This window comes from Lissotriton vulgaris, unplaced genomic scaffold, assembly GCF_964263255.1.
Source record: "Lissotriton vulgaris unplaced genomic scaffold, aLisVul1.2 SCAFFOLD_315, whole genome shotgun sequence".
In the NCBI taxonomy this organism is placed as follows: domain Eukaryota; kingdom Metazoa; phylum Chordata; class Amphibia; order Caudata; family Salamandridae; genus Lissotriton; species Lissotriton vulgaris.
The window spans coordinates 1,477,939-1,495,857 of NW_028250410.1; the positions used below are offsets into that span (position 1 = coordinate 1,477,939).

The 17,919-nt window shown below is 50.6% G+C and overlaps 1 protein-coding gene across 1 annotated transcript in view; it reads right to left on the reverse strand.

Moving 5' to 3' along the window:
* LOC147663270 (sodium-dependent proline transporter-like) overlaps window positions 1–16,321 on the reverse strand; it is a 419,748-nt gene extending 403,427 nt beyond the window's left edge. Inside the window, exon 1 of the mRNA XM_086950574.1 lies at window positions 16,018–16,321. Within this exon, the coding sequence (XP_086806700.1) occupies window positions 16,018–16,122 (105 nt within the window). The 5' untranslated portion in view covers window positions 16,123–16,321. The remainder of the gene's footprint in view (window positions 1–16,017) is intronic.
* Window positions 16,322–17,919: the final 1,598 nt, after the last annotated feature.

Sequence of the window (17,919 nt, forward strand, 5' to 3'; positions counted from 1 at the left end):
CGACATGGAGGTTGAGGGGGAAGCAACACGGGGTGTGGTGGAAGAGAATGGGTGCCAGAAAAGGAGGGAGTGTGTGGGGGAAGCAACACAAAAGGCAAGGTGGCAGAAGTAACAAGAGGATGGGGAAGAGAAACAACAGGCAACAGAAGGAGGGTGCAGGTGGGGAAACCAACATGGGTTAGGGGGCAGAAACAACAGGAACAGTGGCCGCTCCACCGTCACCCCCTGCTCACAAGGAAAAATAAAAGGATAATAAGTTATCTTTTTATTTTTTCCAATGCAGTCAGTGGCAGGGGGAGGGGTGCTAGGTGCTAGTCAATGCAGGGGAGGAGTAGTTTACAATTCCTAAGTGCGCAGGAACGGTTTCGCCGGCCCACTTGGGCCAGCCAAATAGTTCATGCACACTTTGCATGTTTCCCACCAGGCTGCATTACACAGCCTGGTGAGGAACATGCACAGGCTCCCTGTTCCAGTCTGCATTGCAGCGTTGTGATTGGCTCATGGGAGCCTGCCAGTCAAGCTGCTTCCCGTTGCCAGCCGGGACTGCAGAAAGAAAGAAGATGAAGAGGACGGAGGAGAGGCGGCGGCCAGCCATTAAAGCCAAGTCCTTTTTAGGTCTCGCCTGTCAATGCACATGCGCATTGAGCTTGCGAGACTATGGGGGCTTAAACAGACTTTAACCAACTTGCAAGGAATCGTGGCGATTCCTTGCAGTGCCCGTGAAATTCAAGCTCAATGCGCATGCGCATTGACATTAAAAGCGCATGCACATGCCCCCAGCCGCCTGCCTTGCATGTCTTTTCCCTCAGGCGCACTCCTCCCACACCCCCGCTCCGCCCCCTCCCCTGCCTGCCGTGTCGCATTTCTTCAGGGCACCTCCTCATATCATTTCCCCAGCAGCATCTGTTCCCCAGCCTGCCGAGAGCAGCTCTTCCTGCTCCGTCGTCTCCCCACTCTCTCTCCCCTCACGACGCCCCTCCCGCTCCGCCCCCTCCCCACTCTCTCTCCCAGCACTCTAGCACTGCTTGTTATTTGTAGGTGTCTATTTCTTTTTTTTTGTTATACGAGCGAGCGCCGATTCCAGCATACTTCAGAAGCCCCGGTCTGCACTTCTGTGTTTCATTTTGAGGGTGGTACTTACAGGAATATTTTACCCAGCAAGTTTAACGGGTGCATTGTAAATCCTGAGAAGCGCTGTTGGAATACAGCGGCTGGTGTGTAACATCATTGTGGTGGTGGTGGTGAGCAGCCCCTCGTCGGCACAGAAGGTAGCATGGGCCCGCTCCCATTGTTTAATCAGCAAATGAGACTCTTTTCATGTTCTTTTTTAGGTCTCGCCTGTCGATGCGCATGCGCATCGAGCAAGCGAGACTATGGGGGCTTATCCACTCTTTATCCAACTTGCAAGGAATCGTGGCGATTCCTTGCAGTGCCCGTGACTTTTAAGCTCAATGCGCATGCGCATTGAGCTTAAAAGCGCGTGCACATGCCCCCAGCAGCCTGCCTTGCCTACTCTCCCGCCCCCTCACTTCTTGATTGCACGGCCGCTAGGCCGTGCCTCCCCTACTTTCCTCCTCCTACTCTCCTCCCCTCGCCGTCTGTTCCCGCACTCCTCCCACACCCCCGCTCCGCCCCCTCCCCTGCCTGCCATGTCATTGCGCCGACGTGAGGCCCAGGATAATTTTTTAAGGCACTTCTCTAGCATGGTCCCGGTTAGTTCCTAAATATTGTGTCATATGTATCGGCCTAACTATATACCGTGCTGTTTTTTCAAATTTGAAGGCTGCTCGGATTAGGTGACATAGAAGATTCGTTGCCTTGTTCCGAGTACAAGATCATGATTTTATTTCTATATCGTTTTGTAGCAGCGCTCCGGATCTTGAACACGCCATTGAACAGCATGCTTACTGAATAACTTCTGCCCCGTAAAAGCCCTTTTTGTCTGTGTGATGCATGTGATTAAATAATGAATTATTCCCTAAAGTGTATAAATAATTTTCAAACTCCGTGTTGCTAAAAGTGGCTCTGAATGTCATTCAACAAGATCCGTGATGTAGCCAGATGTGTTCTAGATAATCAGGCTGACGTGTGGTTCCCGCCTGTTCCCGCACTCCTCCCACACCCCCGCTCCGCCCCCTCCCCTGCCTGCCATGTCGCGTCGCATTTCTCCTACCCCCTCCCCCCAGCCGCCTGTCTTGCCTACTCTCCCGCCCCCTCACTTCTTGATTGCACGGCCGCTAGGCCGTGCCTCCCCTACTCTCCTCCTCCTACTCTCCTCCCCTCGCCGTCTGTTCCCGCACTCCTCCCACACCCCCGCTCCGCCCCCTCCCCTGCCTGCCATGTCGCGTCGCATTTCTCCTCCCCCCTCCCCACAGCAATGCCCTCCTAACAACACACAGTGCTCCCTGATGCAACGTAATTATCCGTCATCCGTCACTGCTGAAACCGCATCCTGATATCCTTTTTTGTAGTTTCGTACTAAAATTAGTAATCTGACCACTGGGAAGGTCTTTCCTTCACTTCATTTCTTTTCATATATTCAAATTTGAAGGCTGCTCGGATTAGGTGACATAGAAGATTCGTTGCCTTGTTCCGAGTACAAGATCATGATTTTATTTCTATATCGTTTTGTAGCAGCGCTCCGGATCTTGAACACGCCATTGAACAGCATGCTTACTGAATAACTTCTGCCCCGTAAAAGCCCTTTTTGTCTGTGTGATGCATGTGATTAAATAATGAATTATTCCCTAAAGTGTATAAATAATTTTCAAACTCCGTGTTGCTAAAAGTGGCTCTGAATGTCATTCAACAAGATCCGTGATGTAGCCAGATGTGTTACAAATGCAATCATGGTTATTATTCGTCTGTTGTAGTTTCATTCATTACTACCGCTCACCACCGTCAATTTTGGAAGAGCCCTCCCTCACTTACCGGGCGCATGCCCAGATGGTAGGTATTCCCGAGGCAGATCCAGCATCCAAGCGCCCGCAACTGATGCGCCGTGACTCCTTTCATGGTGCCCTGTGTCCCCACAGGCATAAAGACTGGCGTAGGTACCTCCCCGTGAGGCAATCGCAGCTCGCATGCCCGGGCTTTGGATACCCGGCATTCTGCTAGCACTCGTAGAGAAAGCGGCGCTGCTGTGCTAGTGGAGGCTGCCATGCTGCTACGGATGCGACGTCACCGGAATGCGATGGAAACCACAGAAAACAAGCACTGGCAAACCCATAAGATCGCACCGTTTGGGACCTTTTAGTTTTGCCAATGGTTTTTAGCCATGGTTGTCGTGAGGTCTCGTGACCTATCAATGCGCACCGCTCTTCCGCAGTACTGCAACCTACATCCTCCCTCACCCTCACCCTCAACACCTCACCCTCACTCACCCTCAACCCCTCACTCACCCTCACTCACCCTCACTCACCCTCACCCTCACCCACCCTCACCCTCACTCACCCTCACTCACTCAACCTCACCCTCACTCACCCTCAACCCCTCACCCTCACTCAACCCCTCACCCTCACTCACCCTCAACCCCTCACCCTCAACCCCTCACCCTCAACCCCTCACTCACTCTCAACCCCTCACCCTCAACCCCTCACTCACCCTCACTCTCACTCTCACCCACCCTCAACCCCTCACCCTCACTCACCCTCAACCCCTCACCCTCACTCACCCTCAACCCCTCACCCTCACTCACCCTCAACCCCTCACCCTCAACCCCTCACCCTCAACCCCTCACCCTCACTCACCCTCACCCTCACTCACCCTCACCCTCACTCACCCTCACTCACCCTCACCCAGTCCAGTTTTACGTCACTATATCCCTTTTATCATTCACAATTCTGACCGTAATCTCTCTATTTTGTGTGGTCAGTTTAGAGTGCCTCAGGAGTTCTGCAGAACACCTGGGTACTCACCCTCACCCACCCTCACCCTCACTCACCCTCACTCACCCTCAACCCCTCACCCTCACTCACCCTCACTCACCCACCCTCACTCACCCTCAACCCCTCACCCACCCTCACTCACCCTCAACCCCTCACCCTCACTCACCCTCAACCCCTCACTCACCCTCACCCTCACTCACCCTCACTCAGCGCAACCACAGCATCTTCACTAAATATATTCAATAAACTTTAAGCTATTGGCAATATAAAATAAAATCCATTTTATTTACGTATTAATTATTAATTGTTTTTTAAAGCCATTGATTTTTTTATATCAATACATCTAAGTCACATATAAGTCCCGTTAATACAAAACATGTTGCTTTACAAATGCTAGAGGTGTCACATTTACAAAAATTATAACTATTGGCTTTGTAAAGGAGAAAGCTATTAATTTAGCTATTTAGAAAAAACAACACATAAATAAAAAACAAAAAAATAAATAACACCTATACCTCAAACTTTACTACTGCGAGACCTATTGCATTTCCAATGCTTGTTCCTATTTGGTGAAAGGGCATCCCTACTAACAAGCCAGCTTCCACGCACAAGCATACTATTATTATTCAGATGCATTGCGCCTATGTTTGTACTTGCACCATTAGAGTGCTGACTGGTGTCAATCCAATCCTCTCCCATAGTGTGTGTTTTGAATCAGATCGTGTCGCATTTCTTCAGGGCACCTCCCCTCATCAGTTCCCCAGCAGCATCTGTTCCCAGCCTGCCGAGAGCAGCTCTTCCTGCTCCGCCCTCTCCCCACTCTCTCTCCCCTCACGACGCCCCTCCCGCTCCGCCCCCTCCCCACTCTCTCTCCCAGCACTCTAGCACTGCTTGTTATTTGTAGGTGTCTATTTTTTGTTATACGAGCGAGCGCCGATTCCAGCATACTTCAGAAGCCCCGGTCTGCACTTCTGTGTTTCATTTTGAGGGTGGTACTTACAGGAATATTTTACCCAGCAAGTTTAACGGGTGCATTGTAAATCCCGAGAAGCGCTGTTGGAATACATCGGCTGGTGTGTAACATCATTGCGGTGGTGGTGAGCAGCCCCTCGTCGGCACAGAAGGTAGCATGGGCCCGCTCCCATTGTTTCATTGGCAAATGAGACTCTTTTCATGCTCTTTTTTCCTATTTGGTGAAAGGGCATCCCTACTAACAAGCCAGCTTCCACGCACAAGCGTACTATTATTATTCAGATGCATTGCGCCTATGTTTGTACTTGCACCATTAGAGTGCTGACTGGTGTCAATCCAATCCTCTCCCATAGTGTGTGTTTTGAATCAGATCGTGTCGCATTTCTTCAGGGCACCTCCCCTCATCAGTTCCCCAGCAGCATCTGTTCCCAGCCTGCCGAGAGCAGCTCTTCCTGCTCCGCCCTCTCCCCACTCTCTCTCCCCTCACGACGCCCCTCCTGCTCCGCCCCCTCCCCACTCTCTCTCCCAGCACTCTAGCGCTGCTTGTTATTTGTAGGTGTCTATTTTTTTTATACGAGCGAGCGCCGATTCCAGCATACTTCAGAAGCCCCGGTCTGCACTTCTGTGTTTCATTTTGAGGGTGGTACTTACAGGAATATTTTACCCAGCAAGTTTAACGGGTGCATTGTAAATCCCAAGAAGCGCTGTTGGAATACAGCGGCTGGTGTGTAACATCATTGTGGTCGTGGTGAGCAGCCCCTCGTCGGGACAGAAGGTAGCATGGGCCCGCTCCCATTGTTTAATCGGCAAATGAGACTCTTTTCATGCTCTTTTTTCCTATTTGGTGATAGGGCATCCCTACTAACAAGCCAGCTTCCACGCACAAGCGTACTATTATTATTCAGATGCATTGCGCCTATGTTTGTACTTGCACCATTAGAGTGCTGACTGGTGTCAATCCAATCCTCTCCCATAGTGTGTGTTTTGAATCAGATCGTTCACTGGAAAGAGCGTAACAAAGACATTCAGAACGTGAGTTGTAGATCACAGTAGTGTGAGGATAATTTGAAGCAAAATGCAGACACTTTTCCGACAAAAGCAAAGTATTTATTTTTTGAAGTTCACCATATTATCCTTTCCTTTGACCTCTCGGCCCCTCTGGAGACACAGGCCCCACAGCAGGCGCTGCATTTAAGAGTAGACAGCTGCATGTTCCAGTGTCCGTTCAAAATTTAAAAGTGCTCCACATGCAGCAGAAATAGTTGACTGCATTATACTCGTCACAGCATCTGCTGCCCTTGCTCCAAAAGTTGCTTCTGATCACGGGAGCTGTGTTTGAAATTTCACTAATGCCTGCTTGTGAACTTCAATCATATTCAAAAAAAGACTCAAGTCTAACCCTATGCCAGAGTCACTATGAACTGCTCTTTGACAGCAACATGAAACACACAAAAAATTAACAAAAATCCCCCTCCCACTGTCTAATTTTTTTAAGGCGATGTCCTAATAAACCCCTGATTTTTTATGTATTTTAAAACCAACACACTTTGGAGTGCATGTTTCTTCTTACTCTCTCCCCTGTCTGCTACTCACACTTCATATCTACCCCCCCTACCCTCTACATGTGGCACTGCGACTTCCCTAAGTTTATTGCTTCCTGTGCCCCTCCTATGTGTTATTTTTCTCCCTCTCCCCATCTCCCACTCAGCACCACCACAGCACCACTCAGCACCACCACAGCACCACTCTGCACCACCACAGCACCACCACTCAGCCCCACCCCAGCAGCACTCAGCCCCACCCCAGCACCACTCAGCCCCACCCCAGCAGCACTCAGCCCCACCCCAGCAGCACTCAGCCCCACCCCAGCAGCACTCAGCCCCACCCCAGCAGCACTCAGCCCCACCCCAGCAGCACTCAGCCCCACCCCAGCAGCACTCAGCCCCACCCCAGCAGCACTCAGCCCCACCCCAGCAGCACTCAGCCCCACCCCAGCAGCACTCAGCCCCACCCCAGCAGCACTCAGCCCCACCCCAGCAGCACTCAGCCCCACCCCAGCAGCACTCAGCCCCACCCCAGCAGCACTCAGCCCCACCCCAGCAGCACTCAGCCCCACCCCAGCAGCACTCAGCCCCACCCCAGCAGCACTCAGCCCCACCCCAGCAGCACTCAGCCCCACCCCAGCAGCACTCAGCCCCACCCCAGCAGCACTCCGCCCCACCCCAGCAGCACTCCGCTCCACCCCAGCAGCACTCCGCTCCACCCCAGCAGCACTCCGCTCCACCCCAGCAGCACTCCGCTCCACCCCAGCAGCACTCCGCTCCACCCCCAGCAGCACTCCGCTCCACCCCCAGCAGCACTCCGCTCCACCCCCAGCAGCACTTCGCTCCACCCCAGCAGCACTCAGCGCAACCACAGCATCACTCAGCACCACCACAGTATCACTGGTTCAAATATGTTCTTTCAATGTTTCAAGCTGTTTTCAAGCTTTCAAGCTTTATTACAAATCACAAAAATATGTTGATATTTCACTTCTGTTCTTGGATTTTCATCACAATAAAAAACACTGAACATAATCTTCACAAAAGTTATATACAAAAGTTTAAGATATTGACATTACAAATTAAATATATTATTTCAGTATTAATTATTTAAAAAAATTAAAAGCCATTGTTATTTGTAATATCAATACATCTAAGTCACGTAAATACAAAAAATGTTGCATTACAAATGCTATAGGTGTCACATTTGCGAAAGTTATAACTATTGGCATTGTAAATGACAAAGCTATTAATTTAGCTATTTTTAAAAAAAAAACACATACATTAAAAAAATGTCATTTCTAAGACCAATAGCTCAAACTTTCCTAATGCGAGACCTATTGCATTTCCAATGCTTGTTATCTTTTCTCTGGCATTTAGATCCTGCCTCTCTAAAAAAAAAAAAAGTTATCTAACGAGCTCCCTGGCACCCAGATATAATTATAATATCTGTAACGAGAACTCTATGATGAAGCATATCACTGGAGTGAGAACACAGTGGGTGAGAGTCCTAAAAATAAACCAATTGGGTTGCACTACATTGAAAGGCCCCACCAGAACGTGAGAGCCTCTATCTCATTTAAGTGGGCGATTGTCGAAACAGGGTGAATACACAAGTAAAGCTTATATCACCCTCCATTGATTAAACTGTTCTTGATAAGCCCACAATAGGTATTTTACAAGTTCCTGGAGAATTATGGGGAAACTAAGGAACAAGGAGACAAGGGACTCCGAGACACCAAATGAAGTGGATATCAATGCAGTCCTGGGGGCGGGGCTAGCAGCCAAGCATGGCTGCCGTCCTTTAACGGAACTCCAGACCAGGGCTGAAAAAATCCTGGAATTCATGGCCGGATTTCTGTAGGAAAGGCACTACAAGCACCGGGAAACGCAGCTCTGAAGATAAGAAATCTCGAGACTGCTCAGAATAAATGGAGAACAAGCCCTGCCGCAGTTATGCCGCCGGAGGCATGATGACGCAGCAGACTGCTGGGCACAGGGAGCCAGGAAGACATTGAGGCCAGTAATATTGCGCACGCAAGTCGGAGATACCGCGGCTGTGGAGGAGCGGACGCGGCCCGGGGACAAAGAGTGCTTCGCCGCTGAGTGTAGCTGAGGGAAGTCACGGCGGCGCACGCCTCATAAGGGTGCCTACGCGAGCGAGTGTGCAGAAATACCGAGACAGTGGGTCCGGAGGTTACGTGAGGCCGTTGATTAAGTGAGGCCTGCTCCCCCGCCTCGCGAAGAAGACGCTCTGTGGTGGCCCTGCGGGCGTTGCTCGGCGGGCGGTGCCAGAGTGAGGGACTGGTGTTGCGGACGCTGACCGCGGGCGGAGCAGGAGCCGGTAATTGAACTTCGGCCCCAAAATGAGTGCGAGATCGCAGCAGGACTCTGCTGAGGGCACACTGACCGCTGCAGGGCACAGGCGGTAGGGCGAGCCTGCATGCCCGTATAATTGGCGTTGGGATGCCTGCGGGAGTTTAACAAGCAACATACCCGTCGCAATAGCGGGGAAAGGCACGCCTGCACGGAGATTGATGAAGGACTGTACATTGGCAATTTCAATGTGACCAGTGACTGTGGCTTGAGCCATGGGAGCGCTGTTGTGGGGGTGAAAGATAAAGAAGCCCACAGCACCCCCCTGGTAAATAAAAGAATACAGGGTTCCTGGCCGGTTTAGGCTCGACACGTTTTCCGCAGACTGACATGGCGAGCGCGGAGTGCGCGTGGTGCTGTACTGAGGGATAGTGTGACCGCGATCCAGGAAGTGACATCTCTGTATGGGCGGCGGGGGTGCCTACGATCCCCCGCCCTGCTGCATACCAGTACGGCTGCAGAGCAAGACCTACCCCACAGTAAGTGATAGGGGGCAAGGAGAAGACAGACTGTGAGATACTGAGGGGTGACCTACCCATGTGAGGGCTGCAGCGTTATTGTGTGGAAGCGGGGAAGCGTGCTGCAGGAGCGCACTGGTGACCTGCGTCAGCAATGCTGTGAACTGTGTCTGCTGTACGCGTACCGCTGGTTGTTGGATTGTTTTGCATGATGGGGCGCAAGGGAGTGAAACAACACGGACAGGGGGAGCAGGACTTCATCCCGGACACAGCGGCTCCTGCACCTCACAAACCTGGGTCTGAGTGTACTCCACAGGCAGAAGCACCTACACCTGTGGATAAGCTGGATCTCATACTGCAGGAAGTGCACGAATCACGAAAGGCGATCGAACTACAAATTGGGACTTTGACTACTGGCCTTAACTTGCTCAGGGCAGATCACGCTAAACTTGTGGACAAAGTGAAAGATAATTTCACGACATTGGAGGAGATGGTCCCGTGACAATCGCAGGCTGAATCCAAGATCACACAGCTGTAAGATCAAGTGGCTATCCTTTTAGATAGGGTGGAAGAAGCAGAAGGGAGGGCCCGACATAATAACATCCGTGTTATCGGACTGGATGAGAAAAGTGAAGGAAATGACGGGACGAGATATATGGAGCAGTGGTTCCGGGACCACATCACCAATGAAGGACTCTCCATGCAATACTGTATAGAACGGGCACACAGGATACTTACCGGTTGTCTGAAACCGGGACCCCCTCCTCGCCCTCTCATCGTAAAACTATTGAACTTTCGCGATAGAGACGTCCTTCTGCAAAAAGCCTGTGAGTCATCCCCAAAAAATGTTGAGAATACCAAAATCTCACTATACCCAGATTACACCATGTTAGTCCAAAGACAACGCTCTTCCTTTATAGCAGTCAAGAAGAAACAACGAGACTTAAACCTGAAATACACACTGCTATTTCCGGCGCGTTTAAAAATATTGCACAATCAAAAATCCTATTTCTTCTAAAGCCCTGGAGATGGGGAAGACTGGCTAGAGGTGATGGAACTAAAGAATGCTGCGAAGACTAGTTCTTATCTCACTACTACAAGCAGAACAAACTCAGCAAGGACGACTGGGAGAGGTAGCCGAAGAACGCGTCTGACTCCTGCACTGCAATATCTCACCACACAGCAGATGCAAAAGAATAAATCGAAGGCACTTATAACTGCGGCTATGTTCATGCATACGTCGGGAGCGGAAGCTAAGACCTCCTCGGAAGACGAAGTAACGCATGAATCGGACTCTGAGGGCAGTGTGGCTCTGTTCCAGTCTGCGACCCCGCAAGTCATTAAAGAACTATATGGCTGACTGTGCCCGCAAGTATATGTTATGTGCCTACACAATGATCTTTTGTAAACTGTACACAGTAACAATGGTTTCATGTACAATGCTCATTATTGATATAGCCCAGGTTCTGTAGAAGCTCTGAAATATGGTTCTGGGCAGAGTGTACCACATTCGAGGCGCTGGCGATGTCCTCCACGCGGCGAAGGCGCTATGCATGTCCGTTATGGTTTTATTGTTTCAGTTCAGTTTTATGGTCCGGTATAGTTGGGTGACCAGACAGAGTATTGGGATGTTCAGGGAGAGGGAAAGTCTCACGGTATGGAACTGGAAAACTTGGCTCCTTTACTTATGCATCATATACAGTCCCTTAAAGATACAGACTAGTTATAATGAATGTACAGGGTAAATACACTATCATAACATGGAATATACGGGGCATGGGAACAGTGCAGAAATGGCATAGGTTGCACGCGTAATTGCAGCGTCGTAAAGCACAAAAAGTATACTTACAAGAATCCCATATGATAGACAGCGAGGTAGCGAAACTACGAAAGAAATGGAAGGGACAAATCTTCTCCACCTCTTACTCTAGCTATGCGAGGGGAACCACTATTTGGGTGCAGCACGGAGTACCGTTTATCGCTATCGAACAGAGGGTGGACAAACTAGGTAGATACATATTTGTCAAGGGTACGCTAGACAGGCAACCTGTAATTCTGGGCACGGTATATGCTCCAAATGTTGAGCAAGATAAGTACTGGGATGTGGTGAGCGGGGTACTAGTCACAGCCATGGATTCTGGGAGGTGACTGCAATGCGGTAATAGGCGTGACCCTATATAGGTCACATCCACCACTACACAGAGCAGGGGTATTCAAGCAAGCTGAGGCATTGGTTAGATGGGCACTAGGTTGGGAATTTTGTGACATATGGAGGATGAGGAACCCCACAAACAGGGAATATTCCTATTACTCTGCAGTGTATGAAATTCATACCAGGATAGACTGGATATACTGCTCCACCAGGATAGCAATGCAAATGATCAATGCCACGTACTAGCCAAAAACCTTTAAAAAAAAATAATAAAATAATGCAGTCCTGTAATCAATAACCTGAACAACAAGGAGCCCTCTGACTCAGACAACAGACCAATACCCATTCACCACAAAGAGAACCGACTATCACCTCGCAGACTCACTGTAAGATTAGCTGAAACACATCCATCCGAAGCAAGCCCTCAAAGGATGCACTCCACCCAAAGCAAGCCATCAAAGGATGCACTCCACCCAAGGACCAAACGGACTCCTAAGCAAATGCAGCTATGCATACAATATGATGTAAAACAAGACTCCAAAACTACAGCTCAGCACTCAGCTGACAAGTTAGACAAAGGGTCAAAGCCTCACACCACCACTGCGATGCAACCCACAGAGACAACCCTTTGACATATTCTCAGATTTGGACATCAAAATACATGGCCATCTCTCCCATCCCCCAACCCACATACACTGGAACAATACCAATTGGAAAATGCAGCATTTAACTAAACAAACCAAACATCATTTGTGGTACGTGGGCTGTCTTTAGAGCCCTTCCCTTTCATTGAAGAACATCCTTCATAGCCTCAATCACAAAGATATGTCTGTCTTGAAAAACACAAAGCGGCCATGTCATCTGCAAACATCTGGTACAGGAGCAAGCATTGGCAAAGGCACTAGCTCTGGCGTGAATGCACATTCACACACGTAAACTTGTGCACAAATGCTGTTCCCACCTGATCCATGCACAAACGCAGTTTACCATATTAAAGCCTGCTCTACTGGCTGTGCCACTGAAGGGAAACAAGTAGAAAAATGTTTACTTTTTGTGTAGAACAGCGCAATGGTTGAGTGTACTTTAACCGTCCACAACCCCGCATCCTCTCCTATTACTTGTTGACTTAATGCTGGTCTTTGACTTTGTAGGGTGCTCTGCTGCATTTTGGCTATGTTTATGCTGCAGAAACAGCATACGCATAAATACTTTTTGAATGTAAAATACCCTTATATTCAATCTAATGGAAGCACTTCTTAGAGGGTGGAATGATTCACAAAGCAGCCAATCGGATGAGAGAGTGATACTTGAAGCCAAATCCTACTCTATGTGTATTTCAAAGAATTGGGAACAAAACGTACAACAGAGAATTGTGCTATCAGGCCAGATCTAAACATGCACACTGTACCATATCACAGAAACAGTGAATCTATGCAACACTGATTTGTCCTGCATGTATGTGCTCCAGCGCAAAATGTATTGTATTATGGCCTCAGGTTTTAAACACAGTCTCGTGTTTGCTTTCCACAAGCTTTTGTACAATTTCTCCTTTATGGAAACATGAGAGCGTGTAACGCGAAGAACTGCTGAACTTAAGGAAAAACATTCAGGTAGCACTTGATATGGTTCGTTCACCACTGACTGCGTTTGTATGAGAACTGCTTGTACTTCTCATCGCTCACTTCATTTCTCCCCACCCTCTTCCTATTCGCACCTTCCTTTTCTTTCCTAAGGGTTTTCTTCAAACTGGATTACACTTTCTGCCTACACAGGTTAACATGCTCCATTGTTAGCTAATCCCATGCCCCCCACTCACCAGCTGTCCCACTTATCCACGTACCCTGCATACAGCCTCACTTAACTGTCTATTTTGGGTGTGTGCCCCCTATTTTACTATATAACCATTACACTACTCCAGCCAATCCCTGCATGTATGCGTGCAGATAGTGCAAATCTAGCAAAAAGGCATCAGAGAGCTGTATAGGGTCAGAGGCAAGCATAACCAAAATGAGTGCTAGGCGAGATCGTAGGTTATCGGGTTGTTCATATATTGTGATGTAGTGTTCTTTGAAGAGGTGAGTCTTCAACTCTTTCTTAAACTGGATCAGCATTGGGGCGGTCCTGATGGATACAGGGAAGTTGTTCCAGATGGTGGGAGCAAAGAAAAGTTCTACCGTCCTGGCCTGGGTGAAACTCCTCAACTACCCACACGGGGTGCAACCATATCCACCTACTACAGGTGCCTCGTCATTAGTTATCTTTAGGTAGCTCCAGATTACCTGCACATGGGTTTCAGCTCATCTTCTCTCAGAGGTGCCCATCCATGTCAGACCTGAGAGCATGCTCACCTTCTTACCCAAATTCTCAGGGTTCAAAATAATTATTTCATACAGAGAGCTCTTAAAATATACATAAATCAGAACACTAACAGAACTAGTAACTGTATAGATACAATTCCGTATTGCATAGGCAACATCAATATATTTATTTCACCCACAAGGTCCATAGCTGTTGATCGGGTTAAAGAATTATAAATTAACCCCTTACATGCTTGGCAAATTTTCGCGCTGTGCGGGTCATTTACATAGTGGGCGGGATTCGGACGGCCCCCAGCCGTCGTGAGCACATGCCCACTGTGACTCATCATGTAAGGGGCTAAGGGCACAGAACATAAACAAAAATATACCACCTATATTTAAAACAGATACAAACCAATTAAATACGAGTCTATGTAAAGAGAAATACTTCCAAAATAAGTACTTTTCTCATTGCAGCTGACATCAAGTTCGCCAATGGCAACCCTGAATTCACCCACACTCTTAGTCTGAAAAGGTTTGTTAGTTTTTTTTGTTTTTTAGAGCCATTAGTGAAGAGCCTCATAATATGTTATTTGATGAACCAAGATAATCGCAGGTCAGAGTTTCTTTAAAAAAATTGGGATCCAGATTCAGACCATACATTTAACATTTAACTGTAGCTTGCCCTGAGTAACCCTCTCGCTGGCTTCTTTTGGATCATCCCTAATATCACCAAGTCAACTAGTCAGCCTGTCACGGGCGCCTTATCATCAGCCCGTCGCAGTCACCCCACCCCCAGCCCGGCACAGGTGCCCTCTCCGCGGCCCGCCACGGGTGCCCCCTTCGCGGTCTGCCACGGGCACCCTCTCCGCGGCCCGCCACGGGAGCCCCCTCCGCGGCCCGCCACGGGTGCCCCCTCCGCGGCCCGCCACGGGTGCCCCATCCACGGCATGCCACGGGCACCCCATCCTAGACGCCACGGCTACCCGTTAGTGAAGAGCCTCATAATATGTTATTTGATGAACCAAGTTAATCGCAGGTCAGATTTTCTTTCCAAAAATGTTGATCCAGATCATATATTCACCATTTGACTGTAGCTTGCCTTAGTAACCCTCTCGCTGGCTTCTTTTGGATCATCCCTAATATCACCAAGTCAACTAGTCAGCCCGTCACGGTCGCCCCACCCTCTGCCCATCACGGTCGCCCCACCCTCTGCCCGTCACGGTCGCCCCACCCTCTGCCCGTCACGGTCGCCCCACCCTCGGCTCGTCACGGTCGCCCCACCCTCGGCCCGTCACGGTCGCCCCACCCTCGGCCCGTCACGGTCGCCCCACCCTCGGCCCGTCACAGGCACCCCTTAATGGGCACCTTATCAGCCTGCCGCGGGTGCCCCCTCTGCGGCCCGCCACGGGCACCCCCTCCATGGCACACCGCAGGCACCCCCTCTATGGCACGCCACGGGCACCCCCTCCATGGCACGCCACGGGCACCCCCTCCATGGCACGCCACGGGCGCCCAAGCCCCGGCCCGCCACGGGCGCCCCAGCCTCGGCCCGCCACGGGCGCCCTAGACTCGGCCTGCCACGGGCACCCCATCATGATGGGTGCCCCATCATCAGCCCGTCATGGGCGCCCCATCATCAGCCATGTCTGTGTATCCTCAAGTTTGCTGTCCATGAGTTCTGCTGTCTCCTTCCCACATTAGATACCCCTTTAGCTGCCAGCACTCCGTGACTAACGCCAAATGTGCCTTTACACCTTTCTACATTTGGTGCCGGCTCATTCGTCCAGTCCTCAGTGAGTGGTCGTCCAGTACAGGATTTTATTGTCACAGTGGTGCCTTTCACACCAAACTCTGACCCACAAAGACCAGAGATCAGGAAATGACACCGGACTGTGTGAGCTATGCATGCCTGGCATAGCACACGCTTGGGACCCCTCATAGCCCATCCCAGGAACCCCCTCATCGTTGCCCCGACAAGCTATCCCCTTGGTGCTACTTTTCCCAGCAACCTCTTTGCCCCCAAGAAGCCCCCTCACAATCTCTCCAACGAGCCCCTCATAATGACTCTTTCCTAGAAGTCCTGTCTGCCCACGTGCCACCCTCATTTCCCCCAACTCCCTCGGGCCATATCTCCAAGGAGCCCTCATTGTCTCTTGCGGGGTTCCTCCTCGTTGTACCGGTTCGGGCGCCCCTCATTGTTACTCTTTCCAGGAAGCCCTGGTATCTATCCCCCAACCCCTCCCAAGCTCTGCAAGGAGCCCCCTCATTCGCCCGTCCCTGGGAGCCCCTCCTCCGCAGCCTCAGCCCCACCTCTCCGCTCCCTTCACTCACCGGCGTCTGCGGGGCTCCCTCTGCCAGCTCCACCGCTTGCATTTCCTGCTGCGGGGGCTCGGGCTTCCTCAGCCCGTCAGCCCATTGTTCCGGCGGCAGCTTCATGGAGAGTCCCCTCTGCTACCTGGGGCTCGGGGAGCCGGGGACAGAGCCGGGCGGAGCAGACACCAGAGCCGAGCCAGGCGCCAGCCCAGTGTCCCCGGTGTGTGGTGGGAGCAGCCCGCCTCCCGCAGCCAGACAGCTCACCTGGCAGGTGCGGCTCCGCCCTTTCCTGGTGTCAGCAGGGTGTCTCCACAGTAACCAGGACTGTCCGCCTCGCAACAAAAGGGGAAGCCGCGGCCGCCGGGCCTGGCGCAGCGCCATTTAAAGAGGCAGGCTGCGTGCAAACCTCGAAGGCAGGGGCCGGCAGGCGTGCAACACAAGACGAGCCGCATTCAGGGATAACCATGCTCCTTCAAGGGCAGAGGCTTTGGAGCTGCCACGTAGGACAGTTTGAAGTGCATTAACTTCAGCAAGTCCTGGCGTTTTATCCAAAACCACATTGGGTTCTGGGACATATAGTTTACCTTGTTTTATTCAGAAACGTCGACGTCCCAGAATGCAAAGTGCTGTTAGACTGCCCAGGGTGCCAGACATGACACTGGCCGACTTCCACTAGATCACTCCCCTGTCATTCATTTAAAATGTTGCGATCCACTTGTAATCCGAGAGATACATGCATCTTCTGCCCGCTCAGCCCCACCTGCCTTCTGGCTGCAAGTTTTTATATGCCCTCCTGGCACCAGACAATGAGACCACTAATTTACTATTCTACCTCCAGCACTGGAATATTCTGGAGAAAGTTAAGAATTCCTGTTATAAGACGTAGTTGATATGTTGGGATTTAGAATTGCAGCGTAGTCCTGGCGGCTACTGCCCTGAGCCCAAAGCGTCTTCTGTCCTGAACTTTGGGGCAGGGCAGTTTTGTCTTCAGACTTGGAGCTGCACACTGCACGGTAATCCCACATACACTCTAATTAAGGGCGTGGCTTGCAAACACAATAAATCTGTGCTTAGCATAGTCTGCCGCCAAACTTGTATTTTGCTGTTTCTGTCATTGCATCCAGATATATGTTTCAACAAGTGACATACCTACAACAAGTCAGGACTATTGGCTTTGCTAATAGTTGTTAGTTGCATAAGATAAATAAGCAGCAACTATGGCTTGTATATAATATTGAAAAATCTTCTACTTAAAGCCCTGGTGACACCACGACAATATAATATTGAAAAAGCTTCCACTTAAAGCCCTGTTGACAACGGGACAATGTTGCTGCTCCTGAGTTTCAAAAAGAGAAGGGAAATCCAGAGAGAAAATGACTCTCTTTAAAGGATTTCCCTTCCCCTACCGCACTCACCAGGCATGACATGCCATAAATTCTCCACTACTGAGGGGGCGTGGCGGCTTGAACGCCTATGTAGGCAGTAGCGGGCTCCGGAGCTCCTCCGCGGCTGCCCTCCGAAATTAAAGATCCTGGCCAGCAAACACGGAACCCGGCACCACATTTTGTGGCTGAATGGCTAGTGCCCCTCCTGAGTGCAGTTATTGACGGGGGCGCTAAGAAGCAGGAGAGTGTTTATTCCCTCCCTTGACGCAGGCCACCGCCTCGGGCGACAAGATGGTGGCTCCGCCGTGAGAGACTGGCACCTGGCTGAGGTGGTGGCGATCGGGACCGGCGGACGCCTCGAGGGAGCTGTGGCCCTAATAACGGGACCGGAGGAGGGATTGCTGCTCTTGTGGAAGCCAGCGGTGAGGAGACGTCGCATACCGGCGGGCGAGGGCCGAAATACCCCGACTGGTCCAATGTGATTGCCTGACCTCAAGATGGCGGCGCCCGGGACAGGATTGGCGCCATTTGGGAG